Raw genomic sequence first — 25,822 nt, 5'->3', positions numbered from 1 at the left:
ATGTCAGTTTGATTTACTTCAGCTCAAATCTGCACCAAGATTCTGGTTCATTCATAGGGCCAGGAAGCTGCATATCTACACACGTGCTTCTTAGGGACCACTTTGCTGATGTTTCCAACACTGGGGATAGGGTAGCTGGGGAAACTGCATGTAGTGGTGACCATGTACTTCCCTGAGTAAAGGAAAGTAAAAGTAGACCATTTCTGGCCAAGGCTCAGGGCACAGGGAAACAGCAAGGTAGAACACATGAACAGGTGCCTAAGTAGCTTATGGGAATTAACTAAAGACCATAACTCAGTTGTTGAGCAGCTATGGATAACCATGTTTTAACATGGTAGCTACACATATTAAAAGCTAACTTATAGACCATCCTATTGCTCAGAGTTGACACAAGGGTGAGAAAAAGGGCTTCCATGGGTCCACCAAGCAGGTTAATGTGGCCCATGGAGGCCCTGTCACTCCCCTGCTCTAAAGCCAATCAGAGCTTAGGGACATATTGTGCTTAGAGTCAATCCTGGCAGTTGATGCCAAGCACTGCATGCTGGAGGGCAGGGAGTGAGAGACTTCGTGTGCTCTGCCCTGCCCCTAGGCCAATCACAGTTTGGGGGTAGGGGGGGGAAACAGGTGAAGTCTCCTGCTACCCTGCAAGAGCTCGGCACTTGAAGTCAACCGCCAGTTGCTGCTCAGCTGGTGGTTGACTAAGCACAGCGCTCTCTTGCAGGATGGGGTCTGTGGATGGGGAAGCATGGAAGTGTCCTGGCCCCGCCCCTTCTGCCTGAGGTCCTGCCCCATCTGGGACAGCCTAGGGCCACTCCAAAAATTTCTGAAAGTGGGCCCCCAGCCAAAAATTATTGCCCACCCCGGTGTGACAGCTGCCCTAATGTAAGGCACAGGTAAGTCACATATGAATATATACAGCGTTAAGTGTGCACATGGTGGTGGGGGTGGGCGGAGGGGAGGGAGAGAGAAGAGAGACCAAGGATTAAGCATAAGGTTAGCATGCAGTGAAGATAAAGCTTAAGATGCATACTTAAACATCACATGTAATTACACAGTAAATAGACTTCAAGTCTTGGCCCACAGCACAGGACACTTACTTCTCTGGTGCTTTCTTTGTGAACATAGATCCATTTTTCATGATAAAAACCTAAAAATAAATCAGTGTAACTATTTTAATAAATGCGCTGAAAGTTAAACAGAAAGTTACATAAATGGATCCTTTTTTGATAAGACCCTTTGCAAATGAGAGGTTTTATTAAAAAAATGTAATAGGTTTAATGAAGGCTACTTACAAAAATTTGAAACAGCTGATTAATAGAGAGTTCCAAAAGTACTTAAGTGACTTAGATACTTACCAAAAAACAAACAAACAAAAAAGCCCCTAAACTAAATGAAAGCTATTTATGTTGCAAAATCAAGCATTCAAAAAGTAAGGAAACGCCAGATTTAAGGCTGTATCAGCAATCTATAGTCTACTCTCTTATGAGCACACATTAAGATACAGTTTTAATTACAAGATCACATATTTTACACAGGACCCCACCAATGTTCCCTCTAAGATTTTCCATCCATGAGCAGAGTGAATTGTGTCTTGGGCACCAATATTAACATCATATATGCTTGTTTGTATGTGACACACCATAGTACCCAAGTTATTAAGGTTATATATAATATATTTTTTAAGAAAGAAAGCTAAAATAAGGGATAATTAACAAGGTGCATGACTTTAAGCTTTTATTTAATATGAAGTCAAATAAAAAGAAAGTTAATAATGCAAAGTTTTCAGTATGTTCAATTAGCCTCAAGGCTGCTCTAAATTCATTTTTCCTAAAGCTGTCAAGTTGAATTAAAATGACATACAAAATTAGCACAAATTTACAAAGGAAGTATTTGAAAAGTAAATTTATATACTAAGAACCTTAAAGTAAAAACCCTCCAGAAAAAAAAAGTAGACTTTGATTAGGAGAGTGGTATCACAAATGAATTTTCCATTAGGATTAAGGTCTTATGCCCTTCAATGACAAAGTTTAAAAAAAGCTGCATAATTTATGTATGCATTATTAATGCTGATTTTTGTAGAAGCAGTACTAAGGATTAGTGAATTATGTCCACTTCATAGAAATATTTAAGTACAGGTTGAACCTCTCCAGTCCGACATCCTTGGGACTTGACTGGTGCTGAACCAGAGTATTTGCAGAGCTGCAAGAAGTTAGTATTATCTGGCAGCATCATCAGTACTTCTACTGCTTATTGGGCTCTGAGAAGACATTAGAGGCAAATTAGAGCTAAGTAACAGCACTAAACACTGAGGGCTCATCTAGACTATGCTAAAGTGTCGAAAGAAGATATTCAAAGCTATGTGGCTTTTTGAAAAAGGGGGTTCGCCGAAAAAGCCACATCCAAACTACTTTCACGTTCGAAAGCTCTGCTTTCGGAAGTCAGATCAGAAGAAGTTATGCAAACTCCTGCGGAATTTGCATATCCTCTTTCGACGCTTTCGAATAGTCTAGATGAGCCCTGAGACACAGGACTGGTGGCTATAAACATACTTTATGCAACTGTGGGAAACTTGGTCACACCTCTGAGAAGTGGACATCCGGCTGACTAAAATCATGCCAGACCATCATTGTTGTCAGAAGAAAGAATGCTAGACTAGAGAGGTTCGCCTTGTACTTCCACATTATAAACTATCCTCTAAACTAGAATTAAAAGCAATCCAGTCTTACATTGTGATTTTGTGTTACTCCGAATATGATCTTTTTTCCTTTTCTTGGCTGCAAATTCACAGTCTTCAGTCCTGTATATTTCTTCTTCATCATCAGTTAAGATGCTGAAATAAATACATTTAATTAAAAACTGTCTAATGATAAGTCTGAAACACTCACTATACTGAAAGAAGACTATCAATTTGAAATTCATAATGTAAAGAGAACATTGTGTCAGGTGGTTCCCAATAATTACCATTTTCGGGACCTTAATAGAGCAATTGTTATGTTCAATACTTCCTCTCATTTTTATAGTTGTGTAGCATCCTTGTTTCAACTATAGTAACAACTTCCATAGAAAAATTCACATTAGGCACATTTTAATTTTTTTTTTTTAAAAGGAGAATTTATTAGGAGGATTCTCAGTCAGGTGGGGGAGAAGCAGGGCCACAGTGGTTGGGGAGCTCCATCCCCAGGGAGCCCCAGTAGGCTGGAGTCCAAGTCCAAGCCCTGCAGGCTGGAGCGGAGCCAGTCGCAGGGCAAGGAAACGTCCTGGGTGGTCGGTGGCAGGGGAACCTCCCCATATCTGGCAAATTCCCTCAGTCGGGAAAGATCAGGTCAGGGCCTGAGGTGCCAGATAAGGGAGGCCCAACCTGTAGTAAATCACATGAGGCTGTTTCAGTCGTTTAAGACTGAAGACTGGATGTCAAAACACAAACCTTAAAGTCACAGAAGTACGGGAGTAAAAGCATTTACAGATCATATAGGAAAAAAACCCCTGATTTAATAGTGTGTCAACTTTTTTTTTTAAATAAGAACCTCCTTTTAAAAAAAATAAATACCCCCCAGTACCTACAGGTTCCCCACCCCACACACACACTTTTTTTCTACCATTGCAACACAATTGTTTAAGTAACTTAATTGTAGCCGGGTGGGCAATGAAATTTTTGGGTGTAAAAAGTACAAAAATAATAAAGCGCTGTAAAAAACTTAACACAAAAATTTTCTCCAAATTTCAGTTTGTTGATTTATCCTCCAGACTTCTTGAGTACCCCTAAGGGTACTTGTACTACTGGTTGAGAAACAATGTAATAGAATACTTGCTTAACTGATAAGCATTTAATACCGGATACAGATTTGGTTGAGCTCCCTGAGCTGACACTTGCCAGACTGCTGTGAGGAGATCCACGCACTCCCAGATTCTGCCTGTCCCACTTCATGATTGCTGGGCATCTGGTGTTTGACCAAAACACCCAGTCGAAACACCCACATGGCTTCTGGTTCCTGGTGGCTCCAGTCAGCACCGCTCATTAGGTCATTGAAAGTCTAGTCAGTGACACTAAGGCAGGCTCCCTGTCTGCCCTGGTGCCACGCAGCTCCCAGAAGTGGCTGGCTACCTCTGGCTCCTAGGTGCAAGGGCAACCACAGGGTCTACATACGCTGCCCCCATACTGAGCAGCAAACAGAGGCCTCTGGCCCTCCTCACATCTGGAGCTGGATGCCACCATTTCCAGAAGCCATGTGGAGCCAGGGAAGGCAGGGAGCCTGCCTTAGCCCAGAAACACTGAGCACTAGGAGCTGTCTGAGGTAAATGCTGGTTGGCTAGAGGCTGCACCCTGAACTCTCTCCTACATCCTAACTTCCCCATCCAGAGCCCCCTCTTGCACTGTGAACCCTTCATTTGTGGACCATACTCCTAGTCGGAGCCCTAACCCCCTCCTTCCCTACTTTCGTTGAGCTGGAGCTGGGGCTTGGAGTGAAGAATTAGCAAAGGAGGAAAATAGCTGAGGAGGTGCCTGTGGCAGGACCCTGGCGGGAGGAGGGGAGGAGAGGGCAGTGGAGGACCTGGGCTGGATGAGGGGGGGGTTGGGACTGGGGTGGACCTTGGTCCCCTCAGTTGCTGCACAATGGCTGGCTGAAGCTCCAGCAGTCACCACATGGCGGGCAGCTGTCAGCTGCTCCGTCGTGCCAGCTGCGGGACCCGCGGGGTTGGGAGGAGGGAGAAGAGGGCCTGGCTGACAGAGGTGTGCGTATGTGGAGGAGAGAGCGGGAAGGGAAAAGGATGGGGGCAAAGAGCCGGGGTTGCCTACCTCCTGTAGTGGGTTGGCAAGTGCAGCGGGGGAAAGAGGGAGGGGAGGGAGACAGAGACAGTGTGTGTGAGTTCCAATAATATATAAAAAAAAAATCCAGTAAGAGAATGGCCCACAAAGATTATCTGAAGCACTATATTAGAAGCTGCAACCATGACATTTTGCAATTGTTTTAAATATTTAATATATTCTTGAGCAGCAAAGAATCAGAGTCCCTCCTGCTTTCATTCCTCTTTTTAATTAACTTATTTTAAAACAAAAAACAAACAAACAAAAAAAAACTCGCCTCTACAATAAAAAGCTTATTTATAAAGCTGAGAAAAAAAACCTACATAACACAGCATAAAGCCAAAGCAGTTTCTTAAATTAAAGCTTATCTTTCCAGGTCAGCAGATAACTAGAGGAAACAGAAACACTAACCATACAAAGACACAAAGATAAGCATGAGTGCTCACTTTTCCAAAACACTCCTAATAAAAGATTGCCCTCATTGTGAAGGCAGCAAGCCTTGCATAGATAAGTAAAGTCACTAAAGCTATATGGCATGGATGACCAACAATAAGGAAGTAAAATTGCTTTATTTCCCCAGAATCATTTTTGACAAAAAAATATGTATACAAGCCTTTTATTACTCATGAATATTTGATTTTATTAAAACAAGTGAATTTGTCAACTAAACCTATTTTTCATTATCAGTTTAGACTTCAAGCAGCATCAGCAATAGTCTAGATGTTGTAAAGCACCAGTGCAAATACAAGGGCATTTGAAAACAACCTTTGCCTAGGCATTACATGGCTAACATTAAATTACATCAACCCATAACTATTTATTAATACCAATTAAAACCAGCATTAGCCAACTTATCAAAGTGACGTAACACAGGGTACTGAATGCTTTTAGATTAAAACCTTTTAACAGAATATTATACTATTCAGCAAAAACTATGTTTCGCTTTTACCCTACAGAAATGCATGTTACAGAAAGACTTTTACATTACCAGAGCTGAAAGAAAGAGTCCAATTTAAACAGAAAGTGATATTTTAGGCTCTAATCCCGCAATGTGCTCTGGCACACAAATGTCTGTGTTTCTGCAAATTCTACTTATTCAAATCCTAAATAAAAGCTACAAATGAATTTCTTGGTAAAGTGGGAGTAGCAAAAGATGCTTGCTTAAGCTTTTTGAATTGCATTACAGCCCCTTAAAGGAATGTTTGCAGAAAAAAATTCAGGAAGGGATTTAAAATAGGACAAATAATTAGCTTTGTTGAACATAAAATGGATAAGCATCAGGAACTTTTGGAATACTTACAACCAAAATTCACACCCATGAAAATGAATCAGATATCACAGTTCTTGAACTTTTCTGTGCTCTGCCCCACCCCCACATTATACAAATTTTAGAGAGACCACCAACATTTCTTAAACTGGGGGATCTATCTGAAAAAGGAGGTGCAAGAGGGTCGCAGGGTCATTTTAAAACATTGCTTTTAATTTAAATGTGTACTTAGACAAACATTACTAGCTTAATATAATGTGTGTTAATAACTTGGACACTATAAGAGCTACCGCAACCAAACTTTGCATGGGATAACCTTTCATCCAGGAGAAGGTTTTATGGTACTTTTGGAGCCAATCAGGCCTGAGCTCAAGCTGTAAAAATAAAAAAGTAAGCCGCCATGCTGCGCTACAGGGGCCACCCCACACACCCTAGGTCCTGTGCCTGCCGCCTGCGGCCCCCAGTGCTGTCCGGGACTCGCCACCTCTTGCCCACGAGGTTACATGAGTGATCCTCTTTGCCCCTCCCACGCTGGCACATAATGCCCTCACCCCCATGTGCACAATGGCTCGGGCACCCACCCTGCCCCCCCTCCCCCGGCACCTGCAGCCCCAGGCGCGAGCTGGGGCACCCCTCCCATATGTAACTTCCCCTCCACCTGGGGTCACCCCATCCCCCGCTCCGGGGATGATGCGGACCTATATTTTAATCCCTATAGAAGTCAGTGCAACTTTTCTACCATTCAAAAAAAGATAATGGACTACTGTTTTTCTACATTTTGTTCCTCCGGTTTCCTGAGCAACGCTGGTTAACTCCAGCTAGTTGAATTAATATATTCCAATAACATGGTGACTCCTACCTACAAATAGTGTGGTATATCAAAATGCTAGAACATAAGCTTTCTTCACATGGTCATAATATACTAACAGTGCTCTCAGAGAGACTTTGCCTAACATGTACTTGCGAAGTAATCAAAACTTCAGAAATTCTTGACAGGTCTGTCCAAAACCACATAAGTCACTCCAATAGCCTAGCCTATTTCTTTCAAAACACAGTAACAAACAGCAAATGGTTTGTAAGAGAGTGAACCAAAAAAACCCCACTAAGATCTTGTTAATTGCCATCGAACATCGTACGAGAGAATGCTAGGTTAAATGAAACACAGCCCAGATCCAGCTTGCTGGATGCTCCACTAGATTTCCGGTCTGCCCTGCCCCTGCACATTGCTCAGAGCAGCTCTCTGAGCGCTGTGAGCCCAAGGCGAAGGGGGAAAAAGAAGCTTCGTGTGCTGCCCCTACCCCTAGCAAAATTTTGAAGTTCCCATTGGCCAGCGAGTGAAATATCCTCTTCCTTCTGGCCTTGCAGCATTCTGAGCCACACAAGGCCCTTGCAGCCAGTGCAGGGGCATGGAAGAAGGAGACCCTAGCTGAGGAACCCATTAAGCTGCTGATCAGAAGCTGTCCATGTAAAAGTAACTTCTGGCCACAGCCTCTCTCTGGCACCCCAGTCCCTCCTTCCCTTCAACCCTCTGTCCCTCTTCTGCCTCCTCTACCTCATGTAACCCAAACGCTCTGCATGTGTTCCTGCACCCGTAACCCCTCCCACACTGCTCCTCAAGGTCACAATCCCTTCCAAGTCCCTGCATTCCCTCCTACACCGCTCCTTTGGGCCACAACCCCCATTCAGACTTTGCACCCCAGTCTCTGGTCATAACTCTGTGCCAGATCTCACACTCCCGATCCCTTACCCAAGCTCCCTTCTGCACCGAACCTCAACCCCAGACCAGGGATATTAAATCTTGTTAAACTGAATAGTCCATTAGTCTCATGAATTCTTATTGGTTACTCTACTATTCTATAACTAGCCAATAAGTCCGTCATAAGATGGGATTTTCAGGTCTCTCCTCCATGTCGGTCTTCTCTCCTGAGCCTCCCCCTCAGCTCTCCTCCGCCTCCTGCCTCTCTCTCTCTCTCTGTCTCTCTCTTTCACTTCTCCTCCCCTTCCTGCCTCTCACTCGGGGGACCGCGGAGCCTAAACAGCCATTTAAGGCTCTGCTCTCCCCTTGCTGCATGGGGGGGGGCGCGGATCCCAAATGGTCGCTCGCGCTGCTTGCTCCCACGCAACGGCCCAGCTGAGCAGCGCAGAAGTCAGCTGAACACCACGGCGGGAGGTGAAGGGAGGTGGGGCGGTGACGTTCACGGCTAGGGGGCGGGGCCTGCAGCCACTGTCACACCACACATCACTGCCCCACCCCCCTTCACCTCCCACCGTGGCGCTCGGCTGACTTCTGCGCCGCTCAGCTGGCCTCTGCAGGGGAGCAAGCAGCAGTTTGGGCCCCGCACTCCCCATGCAGCACAGAGCGGCCCCGCACTCCCCATGGGCCGGTCAGAGGGAACAGCCAGCATTTCAGGCAACAGCACCCCCCCAGAGGGAACAGCCAGCATTTCAGGCAACAGCGCCCCCTCCCCTCCCCCCCCAGAGGGAACAGCCAGCATTTCGGCATTACAGACTCTCAGACACTGGGCTACTATATGTATATGATGTCAGGGCTGCTGTATCAGAGGCAGCAGCATGGGGTACCAGGTAGGAGGTGGTCTGCAAGGGGAGACAGTTTAAAAGCCAGCTCCCGTTGCAGACCAGTTGCCCTGCATTGCTGCCTCTGATACAGAGGCAGCTGCACAGGGTGGCAGCAGCCCGTCGGGGGGGAGGAATGGGGGGTCGAAGGGGGATGGTCTCAGCTCTTAGACCTGGTGCGAGCCGGAACTGAGCTGGGCTGCCTGCCTGGCTCCTAGTACACTTTAAATGCAGAGCCACAGCAGGGGTAAGTCCCGGACCCAGTGCAAGCTGGGATTGAGCCAGGCTTCTGGCCACCCTGCTAAAAAGTTTACTGACTGGGGAAAAATGCGTGTAGTCTAGAGCATTAACCAATAAGCTATTGCTTATCAGTTAATCGACTCTGCTATTACATCCCCACCCCAGATTTCACACTTCCACTAATATCATGGAAGAGTACAGCCCTTGACCATTTACCAAATTCTTGGAGTAGCCACCCCCACTTCCCAAGATTATTGCCCACCCCTGGCCTAGGCATCTCTCACAAGGACAATTTACTTGTTAAAACAAATTTATGTTGTGCCAATTATAACCAAGACTAGAACCAAATCTACAGATCCCTTTCTAATGCCACAACCCTTATTTTGTTGACAACACATCTCACTTGTGGCAAGATATTTTGTGTAAAGCAGAAGAAACCAATGGGTTTTTAAAAACATCCTAATGAATAAAGTGACAAAGAAGTAAACTCCCACCTATCAGAAGGCTCAACAGCCATGCTGGGCCCCTGGGCAAGGTGTGTGTATTGGGAAGGAGGGGATAGGGGGGAAGAAGGTCTTGAGAGCACAGAGGCAGGGCCTCAAGCAGAAGGGGTGGGGCCTAGGCAGCCAGCCCTCACCACTGCCTGGAGTGCACCACCCCACTCTTAAATTGCTGCTGGGGTGCCACATAGTGCACTCTATGCGGCTATAGAGGGCCCAGAGCTCTGGCCACTGCCACAGAAGCGATGGCGGCTAAGAACCCAAGGCTCTTTTGAATCATCAGGTCCTGAAGCAGTTGCCCCTTTTGCTATCCTTTCCCTGCCCCCAAAGTCAGCAGGTCTGCACCTTAGCACTAAATGATGTGCTAAAGTTCTTCTAAACAGAAGATATTCATACATAGCTTCCACTTTTCAGACAATCTGCACTGTTCACAGGACTGTATGGTTTTCTCCAAAATTCCTCCCCAACAGAAAAAGAAAAATATTTTTAAGGTAATTATATTCCCCTTTCAGACCTTGCACCCCAGTCTCTTGCTCCAGGTCATAACTGCAGGAGGAATGTGAAAAGAGACCAATTACGGCAGACACGGTCAGAGTTCAATCAATAGCTAAGTTTGATAGCTCATGTTTAAGTGCACTTTATAATCTCACGGTGCCTCATTCTGGCTGCTAAGTAAAACAGATGCTTAGGCTTTTCTGAGAATGAAGTCTTTCCACAACATCCTACATTAGAGATTTCCAAAGGAAGGAAGCCAAAAAAAAAAAAAAACCCAAACAAAAAAACCCATAATCTGAAAGGTTATCCCCATGAAAGACATTGACCTGCACCGACCATAGAAGTATTTGAATTGTTCCCTGCAATTTCTTCAATACTAGAAAATTCATCTCTGGACAGTGTGGCTCTAGGCTCAAAGATGAATAGAATTTTAGGACAGAATAGGTGAGCATTTATTTCTGTAGATGTTCCAGGGCTGTTGTACACCCGGTTTTAAGGAAGCTCCTCTTTATACAAGGATGAAACTTTGGCTTAGAAGGCCATCTAAACTGGGACTCTCCACTAAAATCTGGTCTATATTATAAGAAGTCTAGAGTGCCTGTATTTGATTTCATGTAAACTCTGTGGCAATTATATCAGTCAGAAGAATATATGTGTTTTTCACTATTACTTTACAGAAAGAAAAGATGAGAATGTGACCATACTTTAACAGTAGTACAAGAGATCCTTGGGATTCACAGGTGTCTCCTATCCAGGCCTGGAGGGTGTGGCAAGGATGGGAGCCATGGCAAGTTCCCTATGGTAGCAGATGCTGGCAGCTGTGGTGAGTTCAGAAGCCACAGAAAGCTCAGCATGGTGACCGAGAGCTGCAGTTCCCAGTATTCATGAACTTGGCTATTCACGGTGGTGAATACACCATGAACGGCAAGTGTTTCTGTATCTTTTTCATCACACTAAAGCAGTATTGTCTCCAACATGCTCATTTCTAATTATTTTGATATCTTAGACACAATGAGCACAATAAAACTTCCTTTACTCACGCCAATAAGCAAAAGCATGGCAAAATTGAAACCCTATTTTTCCATCTCAGTTCCCATAAATGTATTTAAAATTACACCCAACAATCTCAGAGTTCAGGAACAATCCTATATCTATTTCTACATTATGCGGTTTAATTTATAATTAAATGGCTGCATGTGCCAGACTACAATTTTCATTAAGTCCTGATTTGACAGTCTGCCAACTGAATTACCTGAGGCAAGAGATGTTTAACCAGTCCCTCTGTTTCTAAGAAAGCCTCTGCTGTAACTATTAGATAATTATTCTCATTTAATTGATTATGAATAAATGTAAGAAGTATTCCAAGTGATTTACAAAGATAAGATCCAAAGGCAACTGAATATTTTCCCCAAAATAAGAATATGAGAATGGCCATCAGAAGTGTGTGTGTGTGGCGGGAAGGGGGTCTTACATTCATACATTTTATATTAAAAAAGCATTGTGTTTAACTTTTCCAAAAACTTTTGATTCAGAATTTTAATGCATCAATGCCTACCATCTTGTTTATATTGAGGTAAGAGGTAGAATACCAACACAGTAAACAGTAAAATAACTTTCAGAACTTTCAGACAGTCAGATAAATTCTAGTTCTCTATATAACAAAACTGAACTTAAAGAAAAAGAACAAACACTTAATTCATTTAATCACAAATCAAGTAAAGCAACTTCACTCACCCACATTCACTTTCAAGCCTCTCCCTATGATGGATTTTAGATGGAGAGTAACAGATTCATAGTTACTGTATATCGCAATTTAAGCCTAAAGAAACTGTCCATTATTTCTTTCAAGGATATTTGCTATGTATTTTATTTATTAATACAAAATTTTTCACTTGAAATTGATATTTCCAAAAGCCAGCAAACATTCAAGTACTGTCATCAGTGTTACGGTGGATTTTTGTTTTTTGATAAATCCATTTTCGGAGAATAGACTTGTTCAAAACCTGTCTAAAATGAAGACTACAGCTTTTGCCTATCCACTTACACAGATTGCAGTGAAAAAAAAATCCAGACCACTCTGCATCTGGGATGTTAAAATAAGTTTATTTTTGTAAAAACGTGTAACTGTTGAACATTTCAGCAGCTACACATTCACATGCAGGCGGGAGCAGCTTTTAAGTTAGCTTCTCCTGTCTCCCCGCTCCCCCCCCCCCGTATCGACTCCCGCCTACCTCCCCCCCACACACACAGCTGCCTCCGCAGGAGGTAGTTGCTTCTGGGGGCAGGGAAGAGACGAGGTTGTCGACTTGGCAGGAGCCAGTATTAGCGGGGAGTCAGCTTGAATACAGAAGTGCCTGGGGGAGCAGGAAGGAGAGGAGGAAGGTGCAGGTAACCATGAGGGTTACAAGATGAGCCCAGGCATTCACAGGTGTAGTAAAATATACTACTACTCAAGGACACTTACTACCTGCTACTTCCATTATCTGAAATTAATCGTCCCCCATTTAATGAAGCATGATTCTTCCTCATTCAGCGCTACATTCCATTTTCAAAGGTAAGAAGGGGCTAATGGGATTAGTTGTTATTTGAAGTCTGCAATCTTTTTTGTTTCAAAGGATCTTAAGTGATATCCTAGAATCAGTAAACAAAATGGGATGTATTCTTGCATAAATAGCTACATATACTGTGTTTAACAGTGAGAACAGAATTCTATAGATGGAAAATCAAGTTTAAAGGAAATTGAGCAAAATTATTACAGGACAGATGTCAAGTCCACAGTAACTCTAAATATTTCATATGTAGTCACTTGGAAGTGCATGAGTTCACCACATCTGCATAGAACTTAAATTAAAATCATCCTTTTATAAATACATTTAGTTTCATGTTAAGATAAAACAGATTCTTAAAGATTTTTTTTTCAAATAGCAGCAGAGTAGTTCCTTTGGAAAGAAAGCTATAGGCATGATCTTGAAATCAACTTTTAAGAGATCAATCTGGACCATTTCTAACTGTGAAGAGGCAACCTAAGGACAAACAGAAATTAAGATTTTTTTTGAAAGTCAATACATTTAGGATAAGCCGAACAAAGTCCTTGACAATTTAATGTCGGCTTACAAGAATAAAGAAATACAATTCATACCATATATACTAGGAAACTTTCATTACGTTAATAAAAAAACCCCTCAAAGTACTACATAGAATGTAACAGTGTCTTTCACAAAATGCTTCAGAAGTTAGGTTTCCCATTTTCATTTTTCAACTGCAACTATTAAAGAACACAGGCAAATGAGAAATCTTCTGAAATAGATCCTATCTGAAGGCAAGAGTTGATAAGATGAAGGGATAACTGAACACTGTTCCAAACAAGAAGTTACAGAAAAGAAGTCTGTCACAATCATACCAACAAAAGCCTAAAAAACTAGAAGAGTCTGTAGTAGATAAGCAGAGAAAAAAGATAAGTAAAAAAACTTCAAAGATCTGAAATGTAGGCAAGTCTCAAGACAGGTTTAAACGAGATGGGCACATAAGTCACTCTTTTCTGTCAACAATTCAAGACTGCATTTTGTACATGGCTAATTGAGGCATTTGTCAAGCACAGGGTACCCTTCTATGCAAAGTTTTCTGTATTTGCTAATAAATTCCCTTTTCAGTTATTTTCCCCATACTCAAATCAGTCAATATACTGTGCTCATTTGTTCATTAATAACAGCTTTCAATGAACTAACAAACTTGAATACTGTATGCTCCCTTTCCTCAGGATAGTAAACTGGTTGCACTTGAAGTCCTAACCAAGAGAACTGTCCCCTAATTTTGGGGAAAAGGAACCGATATAAATTGAACGAAAAAAAAATTCATAAGAGTTATCATAGATTGGATCTTCTTGGCCAGGCACCCTCAGGACCTGACTGGTCACAAATGAGGGATTTTGCTGGACCAAGAGAGATCATTTCTTGCCCTTTGCTACCAGCCTCACCCCTTATCCCGCCACTTTACTGGGCTCCCCGGCTCCCTTAATAGCCCAGCTGGGTTGTTCTCTGGACTTTCTGCAACCCCTCTTAACATTCCCCTGCAGCCCAGCTGATCTGCGCAGCACACTCCCCAGCTCCCTCATGCAACCCAGCTGAGTCATGCATGCTAAGCTTCCCACTCCCATTCCGCAGCCTGCCTGGGCTGCATGTCAACCTTCCTGGCTCCCCACCCCAACCTCCAGCCCAGCTGTGTCACATGCACTAGGCTCCTGTGCCCCGCATCCCCCTTGCATTGCGCTGGGCTCCCATCTCCCCTCACCCTCCCCGCAGAGTGCCCCGTAGAGTGCTGGGATTCTCTGATCCTGGAACATCTGTGGTCCTGCCAAAACACAAATATTGCCAGATGAGAGAGTTCCAGTTTACAGAGACGCAACCTGTATTTTACTCTCACATTAGCTAACATTTTAAATAGGATAAATTTCTCAATAGAGCCAAACAGCCAAATGCACTCTCGACTCATTGTGGAGAATTTCCAGTAATAGCAACGAAACTTATGTATGATCATATTTACCATGTGATAGCTGTAAATTAAAACACCAATTAAAATCAATAGAAAAATTTCCAGCTCCCACTGAACTTGGTGGACCAGTGTTTTAATGCCTAATGTTTTAACCCAGAAAATGCTATCCATGCTGTTTGGTAAGTAAATGAGATACAAACAATGGTGACTAGACTCAGGCTTAATTTTGGCAAGAGTTCTGAAATCTGCACTATTAAAGCATCTTCATCTCTAGTGCTCCTGCTTAGAATACATTTTTATGACTGTCCCAAGAGAAAAGCTACAGTTGTAGTCATATCAGTCACAGAGTATTACAGACACAAGCTGGATATATATTTTATTGAACCAACTTCTGTTTGAGAGAGAAACAAACTTCAGTTCTGAAAAAGAGCTTTATATAGTTCAAAAGGTTCTCTCTCTCTCAGCAACAGAAGCTGGTCCAATAAAGGATTATTCAGCCTTGTTTGGTCTCAGAGAAGAATGCCATTCATGACATACTGTATGGCAGCTGTGAGCTGGACGATACTCCATTAAGGACAAATATACTGCCATCAGCCTTCGCTTCTACTAGTGGCTAAATATGACCCCCATTTTCTTTCCAGAGATGATAAACTAACACACTATTTCAGATTATAAATGAAAGTCATTCTAATATTGCAAATGTTTAGGGATGTAAAATCCCGTTTAATCAATTAACTGGTTAAACATTATGTTTAACCATTAACCACTTAAACAAGAATGGGGGCTGCTCTGGCCAGGCTGGAGAGCCCTAGCCCAGGATGGATTAAATTTTGTTTAATCAACTAACTGATGGATTGTCCATCAACTAGTCAATAGGCAGGGGAGCCCAGCCCCAGGAGCTAACACCGCTGCGGCTCTACCTTTTAAATGTATTAAAAGCAGGCAGGAGACAGTGTGGAGGAGACGGGGGGGGGGGGGGGGCAGGAGAAGGACGACTGGCTTTTAAGCCATGTCCCCCCCAGCACCAGCCCTTGCTCCTCCCTCTTGCAGCCTCGGGAAGCAACTAGTCAAGGGATTAGTCCACTATCTGATAAGCTTTTGCTTGCTGACTAGTTGCCTACAGTGAGCCTCGCTGGACTGGAGCAGCTCTCTGCCCGTTGTGGGCAGGGGGCTGCTCCAGCCCCGATGGTTAACTGTAACCAGTAAGCATCACCCATAGCCAGCTTTCTATCCATCTTACAGTCCATTTATCCAATCCATACTCCCTTAACTTGCTGGCAAGAATATTGTGGGAGACTGTCTCAAAAGCTTTGCTAAAGTCAAAGTATATCAGATCCACAGACTTTCCCATATCCACAGAGCCAGTTACATCATCATAGAAGCTAATCAGATTGGTCAGGCATGACTTGCCCTTCGTGAATCCATGTTGACTATTCCTGATCACTTTTCCTCTCTTCCACGTGTTTCAAAATGGATTCCTTGAGGATCCCCTCCATGATTTTTCCAGGGACTGAGGTAAGGCTGACCGGTCTGTAGTTCCCTGGATCGTCCTTCTTCCCTTTTTTAAAGACGAGCACTACATTTGCCTCTTTCCAATCATCTGGGCTCTCTCTCTCTAGCTCCACGAGTTTTCAAAGATAATGACCAAAGGCTCCACAATGACATTTGCTAACTTCCTCAGTACCTTAGGATGCATTAAATCTGGGTCCATGGATGTGTATGCTTAGCTTTTCTAAATAGTTTCCAACTTGTTTTTTCCCCACACTTCATTGCCTAGTGCATTTGTCTGGGACCTGACCTTGTCCGTGAAGACAGAGGCAAAAAAATAAATAAATAAATAAATAAATAAATAAAAAAAGCATTGAGTACTTCAGCTTTTCCCACATCACCTGTCACTAGGTTATCTCCCTCATCCAGTAAGGGCCCCACACCTTCTTGCTAACATGCATGTAGAAACCTTTCTTGTTATCCTTCACATCCCTCGCCAGCTGCAATTCCAATTGTTTTCGCCTTCCTGATAACTTCCCTGCATTCTCGAGCAATATATTTATACTCCTCCCTAGTTATCAGTCCAAGTTTCCACTTCTTGTAAGCTTCTGATACTTATCAGTTAACCAGTCACATCCCTATGTTGTGTACCTTTTATTTATAGTAGACAGATACTATTAAGAATGTAAAGTATGCAAATTTACTAATACATCTAGAGCAGCCATCTGGCAAGTAGACACCAACCCAAGATGAAGAAATGTTACTTATAAAAAGAAAGGTAATTTGTATGAACTGCCATGCATTACTGCTATATTCTAAATGAGGATTTAATCAATAGTTTAATGAAGATCAAAACTTATTGTAATTTACTCCCATTACTTTATACATTTTGAATAAAAATTAACCACACATCAAGTGAGCCACTTCCCTGCCCAAGTTAGTTTTTAAGATAATTCCTTTTCTTATTAAGATACTGATTGCCATTCCGTGTTCAAGGTGCTTATGATAACTGTGTTGCTGATAAGTGCAGGTGAGAAGAATGTGTAAAACACAAAAAAAAAGTCATAATTTGAGTAAGAAACTCTGTCATAGCAAATATTAACCTATTAGCACAATTTCTTCTACTTCCTGGCTGAATTTTATTCATCATTCTTTGTTCTGAAACTTACACAGAGTGACTGATGCTCTTGAGCTGGCTGTTCTCATCCTCAAGTTCTGGACTGAAGGATTCACATCTTTTCCAACCATCTTCTGTTTTAATCCATCTCCATCCTGGAGATCTCCAGTCTTGGCCCAAAAATGGCATGGCTTTCCTGTAAGCAATAAGTAGTTTATTCATTACAGGTATGATATTTAACTGAAATATTCCTGGACATATTTCAGAACCTCCCTCACATTTGTGTCATTACTCCACCCTTTCCCCATTTTAAAGGGGCAAGCAAGTTTCAGAAAAATTAGATTTCTACAGTTAACGGTGTCTGGCAAAGAAAAAAAATTATTCCCTTTTCTCTTTCATGATAAATAAAGGATTACCTGAAATTATAAAACAAATGTTTTACTGCATTAGAAATTCAGAAGTCATGTACCTTCCCCCCCATCCCGAAATCTGAAAGAGATGGAGAATTGGTAAGTGTAACAAAGGTACAGCAGAAGCTGAAACCTGATTAAATTAAGAAACAAAGTGATTTTTATTCAGATCATTTAAGATGAACGATGTATTTAATGCAAGCAAGACAAAAAGATCAAAGAAAATCTTGTTAAAGAGTCAAAAGCTCCTTCCATTAAAGAATTAGTGAGTTTCCAAACCATCATTCTTCATTTTCCAAGTCTCTCTCCAGAAAACAGGAAACATTAAACTAGAGATGTAATAGTATAGTTGATTAACCAACAAGCAAAGCTCATACGTTAATGCTATAGACTACACCATTCTCCTCCACCTGTACCAGTAAATTTTTTAGCAGGCTGGCCAGCAGCCCAGCTCAGTCCCAGCTTGCACTGGGTCCTGAACCTACCCCCACTGCGACTCTGCATTTAAAGTGTATTAGTAGCCAGGCAGCCCGGCTCAGTTCTGGCTCGTACTGGGTCCAGAAGCTCAAACCCGTCCTGCCCAACAGGCTGGCTGGGGACTACAGAATAGTCAACTAATGGATAAGAATTCATGACTATTCAATTAACTGATATTTCAAAGGCACTAATCTAGAACATATGTTTGAAAATTGTGGAGGACTTTTAAAACTCAGTTGCTTATTAAATCAGAAAGAAGGCATACAAATATCATCACTCTCAACCCTCAGGTCACCTTCAAAGTACCTACAGTACAAAATGAACTATTTCTTCTGCTCATGCATTTTGCACAGGAAGAATTGCTAGGTTACAGATCATTAGTGTTCCAGAAGTGAGAGAATCTCATGAAAAATAGTAAATTAGAATTACTATGAGTGGGAATACACAGGAGTTAGAGAGAAATTAAAAAAAATGGAGACCTGCAAGCCAAATCTTGAGAATTTATTTATGAATAAAAGATAACTAAGTGATTCAGTGGATGTATATTTCCAAGAAGATATATTATCCACAATGAAAAAAGTTTGAACTTTAAGTGAAACACAAAAGAGTTTTCACACAATAAAATGCTAAGATGTCTACACTATCCCACAATTTGGACTATGGAAGTGTGAACAGCAGTGCACACCAAAGAGATGCACTATAATTCCCATCTGTGGCCTCTCACAGACATTTAAGTGTGTGCCCACAGCATCCACAAAGGGGAGTTATAACATGGTACCTCACTGTGCGCTGGTATTCACAACCCCTTACTCCAAGATGTGGGGCAGAATAAACATTCCCTAAGCCTGTAAAAATATATTGGAATAGGACAGATGAAAAACAAGTTTTGTCACATATTTTCTTTGTATTAAAAAGATTGCCAATAAAGTTGTGAGGTAGGTGGACAGAAGTGCAGATTCTGGAAAACTGACAAAAGTATAATTCAACTCTCCGGCCTTCCATGATTTTGCTCATACAGTAGCATGGTATAACGTTGTAAGGAACTACGCAAAAAAGAGGTGGTGATTTGGAATCAAGTTTCTGTTCCAGACTGAGGATCTAAATTTGGGTCTCGCACATTGGTTCCCAAATCACCGGGTTATTGGCTGTTAAGAGCACCACTTCCTCCTCCTGGGGTTTTTGTTCATGATGCCTATATACCCCTGTGCATCTAGACCCCAAATTTAAAATGTTTCAGTTTGATGTTTGGTTCATTTTGTTCCACTGTTATTCCCCCCCCCCCCCCGCCATTTTGACCAAAAAACTTTGGATAAGTCTATTCAGGATCATGCTTCAGCCACCCTATTTTAGTCTTGTATTAATAGAGATCATCAACAAGCTCCACAGAGAAGTCCCATCATGCTCATTATCAAGTGAAGTACACTTATGATAGCTTACAAAAGTATGGAAACACAATTATCCTGAGAATTCTAATGTCAAGAGGAAGTAAAGACAATAATCTTAATTATTTGGTCAGTTAGACACGAGGCTGAAGACAGTTATTCATGTCTGAAATTCTAAAATCTGTTTTAGAGATTTTGTACAAGTCTGGTAAGAATTGAAAACATTTCATAACATTTTAAATAGAAAATTATTTTTTTTAAAGTATGTTTAAAAAATGTTTGGGAAAAAAATTCTATGTACTGGATTTACTGCTCTCTTTTTTTCTTTAAGTGGCAAAAGGAAAAATGAAACCATCTAAATTTGCCACTAACTTCTCAAACTTTGGAAAAGCTTTAAAAATGTATAGAATGGTAGAAGGAAAGAGTCTAGATTTCATTTTATTGTTTTCAGTGGTTAATCAAACATTGAAAGGAAAAAAAAAAATCAATTTTCAAATCTGAAGACCCAACAAATAATAATTTAAAATGAGAATTTTCCATTTTAGTGCTTCCTGATTTTTGCATGGGAAAAGGATCAACATACACGTATCCTAAAAAAATTGTTTGATAAACACCCTTGTTTTTCCAATGGAAATTTTAGTTGAAAATATTGAACAGCTCTGCTTAGAGAGCCATTATTCATCTTGTCCAGCACAAATTTTAAATGGCGTGCTGACCAACAATTTAGTACAGGTTATGCAAATAGCGTAAGCTGTTTATATTTTCCTGGATTCCTTAATGACAACTTGGCCACAATATTCTGTAGAGTGTTTAAAAAAATTAAAAAAAAAGAGAGAGAGAATGCATATGAGCGACAGTCAGTTGGCATTGCCGGTTGGCTGTTCCATCAGATCACATAGTCTTTAACCAAAGATTAATCTTTAATTCTTGAAACTCCAGGACAATCCTGGAGGTTGCCAACCATAGAATCAACAGTATTAGAAAAGAATATGTGAAACCTTATTCAAGATGCTTCTCATGTTCCTATTATCTCAGGCGTATGTCAATGTTATGCTTCTGCTTCTGCCTTCAATTTCTCCTGATTCTGACTTGCAGCTTCTAGCAGGTGAGTTTCAATTTTAAATGTCTGCAGGACTGTATCCCTCCCCAAAGAAGTCTTTCAATCATGTCTTTCGACCGCATACATTGTGCTGTACTGAAAGCAATGCTGTTCTTATAAAAGGTTGTTTTACATTTCTTATCAAGGTACAGTAAAACTCCGATGGTCCGACATCTGATGGTCTGGCACTCCTGATGGTCCGGCACCATCAGGAACCTGGAAGTGCTCCGGGCAGCCGGACCATTGAAGCTGCTCTGCCCCCAGCTTCCCCGATTCAGCCGCTGCTAAAACTGATCAGCGGCTGACTACAGGAAGCCCAAGGTAGAGCTGCTCTGCCCCGGGCTTCCTGGAGTCAGCCGCTGGTCAGTTTCAGCAGCAGCTGACTTGGGTACACCTGGGACAGAGCAGCTGGGGTGCTACTAGGTTGGTCCAGTAGTGTCGCTCCTCGGCACTGTGGGACCAACCCGGCAGCCCCCCAGCTGCTCTGCCCCAGGCGTCCTGATTTAGCCGCTGCTGAAACTGACCAGCGGCTGACTCCAGGAAGCCCGGGGCAGAGCAGCTCTGCCTCAGGCTTCCTGGAGTCAGCGGATGATCAGTTTCAGCAGCAGCTGACTTGGGGATGCCTGGGGCAGAGCAACTGGGTGCTGCCGGGTTGGTCCAGTAGCACAGAGGAGCGGCGCTGCCGGACCAACCTGGCAGCACCCCAGCTGCTCTGCCCCAGGCCTCCCCAAGAGCAGCTGGGATGCTGCCGAGTTGGTCTTGCCGCGCCAAGGGTCAGCGCTACCGGACGAACCTGGCAGTCACCGATTCAGCCACCGCTGAAACTGACCAGCAGCGGCTGAATCAGGGACGCCCATGGCAGAGCCGGACTATTGGAAGGGGGAGCTATGAGGGGTCTGGGGCCAGACCCCTCATAGCCCCCCCCCCCCTTCCGATAGTCTGGCATATCTGATAATCCGGCACCCCTGGGTCCTAAAGTGCTGGATTATCGGAAGTTTACTGTATCTAGCTTTCAGGTGTTTGTGGCAATCACCAACTGAGCTATACCACTACAGTGTCAATAAAAATAGAGCCTGCTACGTTAAGACAATGTGTGAAGTGCTGCTGTAAGAACTGGAACACAGGCAAAGTAATCACTCACAAAAAACACAAACTGGTATATCTCATTACAAGAAAGGTACTGACAATCTGGAAAGATTTCAGAGCATCAAAAGTCATTAGAGACTAGATGGAATGATTTGAGGGAGGAGGAAACAAACCTTTGCAAACTGTTCACTAGGCAACATTTGTACCAGACAGGGATATTGACTAGATGAAGTAGTACAATTAATACTGTAATTATGCATCTATTTATGGAGAAAACTATGGTGATCTCAGAAGCCAATGCAGTTCTGTGTCATTTTTAGAGTCTTTAATATATCAGTACTTCCATCAAAGTAAAGAAGTATTCTAGATTAGAAGATATTACAAAGAAAATTCAATTTCATTTTTTTAAAGCAATGTTAGCACGAGTTGAACCTTTCTAGTCCAGCACCCTTGGGACATGACCAGTTCTCAACCAGAGAATTTGCCAGACCATGGGAGGTCAATATTGCCTACCAGAATTATCAACACTTCCACTGCTTATTGGGCTCTTGGAACAAATGTAGGGGTAAATTAGAGCTAAATAACAGTACAAAATACCAAGAGCCAGGACTGGTTGCTGTAAACAAACTTTATGGGTGTACCCAAGTTTCCAGTGGTCCCATAGTATGTGGACACTCAGCTAACTGAAATCATGCTGGACTACAGATGTTGCCAGACTAGAGAAGTTCAATCTATAGTATCCAATCAAGCCCTACACAAAATCACAAAGGAGTAGCTGAACCTCTCTGTACTGAATTTCTTCATTACCTTAATGTTTCAGTTTATGTTCTTAACATGTTTTTATAAATGTAGAGGGATTATTCACATCCACCAAGATAAACAGATGTACAGCAATTAGCAGGATTGGGATCTAAAATTGTGTCATTCAAATTTTACATTAAATAGGAAGGATATGATTACCAGTGAAACCCAATTAAAAGAGTGAATAAATTAAATTCTTAAAGAGTTAAATGTGCCTTTAAGCTCTTGAACTTTGACAATTCTAGCAGACAGAGTCAGTATAATTATGCACAAACCCTCCTATAAAAGTTATATCTGCTTTAAAACAGCATGCCTTACTATACATGTTCAATAAACTCTTGATTAGTTGATAGGCCTTAAAGATGACTTGTAAATCACTGGGATTAAAATCGCACTCCTACTGAACTTGTATTTCCTTATAAAATGTTTTCTTTATCCCTACAAAACAGATAACTGAATTCAAGCTTTTAAAAAGTACTAATGAAAGTGATAGGCAATACTTCTGTTGCTCCTACACAAACTAGTATTTAAGACTTTGTCTCTCAGTGCACTTTTATGACCTCCCATGCTTAGGGCAAGTAAGCATACTTCTATTTCAGAGGCAGAAAAAAACCTAGGAAACCAATTTAATTAGCAATAAAACCTTTGTGGAGAAATCCATAGTGAGAGAGAGCCACAGAAAGCCAGTAACTCCGTGTGAGATTAGCACAATTACGTGAATTGTGAATTCAAAAGAACAAAATATTCTCATCCTGTGCAATATTAAAAATATGTCTAGCTCTGCCTGAAAATGCTGCAACATGGTTTCCATCTTTAGTTGAGATATATACACCATTAGTTGAGACACAGCCCTTTAGTATGCAGAAACCTGCTTTCATAGACTTTGCTTCTCTGCTGCAGCATGTAAAGCTCCAACCTCTTACTGACATTAGAAAACAAGGGAGGCTGCATTAAGGAAATAAGACCCAACAGGGCACTCAGAAAATGGTCCAGTTGTAAAATTGGGACTTAGATTTGATCCTCATTTCCTGGAAAATGACTAACATAGCCCTCAGATGAACAAGATTTGGCCACTCCTGAGATCATCAGTTTAAAGAGCTACCAGCCTGCATAAACCCACACACCTCATACATAGAGTGAGATCTTCATGATCTTATTACCTCATGCAAAGAAAACTAGCACCACCACAAAAAAAGTAGAGTTCTCTAGGATTTCTGAATGCTGGACCCATTATATTTAGTTTTCCCTCACATCTCTTTCCCTGAAAAAGTTATCCTCCAACTTCACACAAGATATAGTTTACAATAAACTTGTTTATTTAAATGTGCAGTGACTGGCACTATATAAAGAACAGATATTGTTTAGCTTCTTTGTTTCCATGCATTTACAAGCACAAGCTAGAGTCAATTTCTTGATCTTTTGGGATTCTACCCTTTCCTGAAAGGGCACGGGAAATCATAAAGTCTGTTTAACAAAGCATTTCCGAGACTTTTTCTTTTGGTGGCGCGGACAGAGCATCACACAGGCAACTGACAGAACCAGAATTCCCATTCGGAACAGGGTATGCTACTAAGTCATTCTTATGGAGAAATCCCCCATCAAGCAAAGAAAGAAAAATGTGATCCCAAGTTACTCCATCCCTTCCTGTTGAGCACTGTGCACCTGGAGGATTTCCCTACTCAAAAAATCACCTCCTCATTTTCACGGTCTTCCATCCCAAATCTCTAATGCCTCTCGTCACAGACAGCTGCCTCACTCCAACCCTGTCTGCCACTCTTAACCCCGACCACTTCCTCTTTGCCTTGAACTCACCATGTCTCCCTCCTCCTCCGTTTCTCTACCCTACGGGCTCCCAAACGTGCCCTGCTTTTAACTATCAACCATGACCCCAACAACCCGAGGAATGTGTTTCCAACCGCCGTCACTCCTCATTGCCCGCCCCACAGCTCGCCTAGTCCATGCTCCTCCCGACACCCCCCCCCCCGTAATCCCAGCACCCTGTGCCCGTGCTCAACAACACAGCCCTCCCCGCCCCGCCCGTCCCAACCCCCCGATCCCTGCCCCCTCCAACCTCAGCCCAAGCCCGGCCCCAACCCAGTCCTCGTCCTCGTCCTCTCCTGACCCCGGCCCCGGCCCAGCGCGCGCTACCGTAGCCCCGACGCAGGCCCGAGGAGACGCGGCGCCCACCTGGCGAAGCCGCAGCAGCAACAGCTCAAGGCTGTTGACGGAACTAAGGTTGGGGATGAAATCCCCGCCCCCAGCTTCCCGCTGATTGGTTACTTACGGCTGGGCTTGTTGCTACCCAGCAGCACGATTTTCGATTGGCGGCGGGTGTTTGTGACGTCACGCGCCCGCAAAGCCCGCCCTCGTCACGTGACTGAAGGACGCGAGAAGCACATGTCAATGTTTTGGTTGGTGGGAGGGAGGGAGAAGCCCGGCCCCGCCCTATGGGCGGGGCAAGGGGCGTATCCCGTGCCCTGAGGCTATGAGAACAGTTGCCCCTCCCTCACTCGCGCCCAGGACTGGTCGTTGCGCCAGGGGTCGGTCCATTGTGATGTCACTAGCTCAGCTTTCCCTTACTCCTTTTACGAGCCTATTCGCTGGGGCTGCTTCCCGCCCCCCACGTGGCGCCTGCCTTGAGGAGCGATCTGAGCGCGGCCCTGCGGGGAAAGTTGGACGCGTAGACGAGTGTTTTCTTTTGGTGGGGGCGGCCGGTTTGTGGGGTTTAACTCTCGAGTTGTGAAGGTCTGTCCCCGCTGCAATGAACAGCCCACGGGTGGCCATGCTATCTGGGGAGGACTCCTGGCGCTTGGGCTGCTGGCTGAATTACCACCTGGCTTGTATTTGACTTTTTTTTATGGAGTTGCCAGAAAAATAATCTGCCTTTTCCCTGGGTCTAAAGATTTGCAGTAACACTACAGACTCCACTAGGTTAGCTAATGTTAAAAGTTTCTGTGTATAGCTGGAGATACTGCTTCTTCCTACTTTTGTATTTTAAGTGAAACAGATCAAAACTGAAAATACAGCAGCTGTGGTGCCCACCATTATGCAAGTACACTGAGTGTGCAGTGTGAGAGGGTTTGTGTCATGGGAGAGTGAGCTGATGTCTGTGGATGTTATTCTTCAAGTATGTAGAGAGGCTGGACAACTGCCTTAGGAAGGCCTTGCAATTTGGGGGGGATACTGTAGGGCACAGAGTGGCCTGGGGGATTACCGTGGGGACAGGTGTCTGCAGCAGGCAGCTGGCCATAGTATTATACCTTTCTCTGCTAGATTTATTAGCTCATTATTAAATATTTGTTCTGCAGGTGGGTAATAGTGCATGGTAATCGTCACTCATTAACTTTTCTTAAGCAAAATGTGAGCTTGTTAGGTCAATCACTAATAATTCTAATCCTTCAATCATTCTTGTAGCTCTTTTCTGAACCCTTTCCAATTGATCAAATCCTCCTTGAATTGTGGGCATTTGAATTATATACAGTAGTTCAGCAGCAGTTGGACTAGTGCCCCAGACAGCAGTAAAATAACTTCTCTACTCCTACTTGAAATTCCCATGTTTATGCATCACAGGATCACATTAGCTCATTTTTGCAT

At 42.9% G+C, this 25,822-nt stretch overlaps 1 protein-coding gene across 8 annotated transcripts in view; it reads right to left on the bottom strand.

Moving 5' to 3' along the window:
- FBXO25 (F-box protein 25) overlaps positions 1-24,733 on the bottom strand; it is a 61,847-nt gene extending 37,114 nt beyond the window's left edge. For 2 of the 8 annotated variants that reach the window (XM_006130969.4, XM_089777070.1), the window contains exons 1-5: positions 24,416-24,494; positions 17,390-17,462; positions 17,026-17,169; positions 2,727-2,830; positions 1,098-1,147 (exon numbers count right to left, since the gene is read on the bottom strand). In XM_006130969.4, the coding sequence (XP_006131031.1) occupies positions 1,098-1,147; positions 2,727-2,830; positions 17,026-17,162 (291 nt within the window). In that variant the 5' untranslated portion in view covers positions 17,163-17,169; positions 17,390-17,462; positions 24,416-24,494. Of the gene's footprint in view, positions 1-1,097; positions 1,148-2,726; positions 2,831-17,025; positions 17,170-17,389; positions 17,463-24,376; positions 24,396-24,415 lie in introns of those variants that run through there. The other 6 variants (XM_025188607.3, XM_025188609.3, XM_089777068.1 and 3 more) reach the window with 6 other exon arrangements.
- Between the last annotated feature and the right edge of the window lie 1,089 nt (positions 24,734-25,822).

This window comes from Pelodiscus sinensis, chromosome 3 (genome assembly GCF_052426305.1).
Source record: "Pelodiscus sinensis isolate ZL-2025 chromosome 3, ASM5242630v1, whole genome shotgun sequence".
Lineage (NCBI taxonomy): Eukaryota > Metazoa > Chordata > Testudines > Trionychidae > Pelodiscus > Pelodiscus sinensis.
The sequence above is the reverse complement of the archived record's forward strand: the minus strand, read 5'-3'. Positions and strand labels throughout refer to the sequence as shown.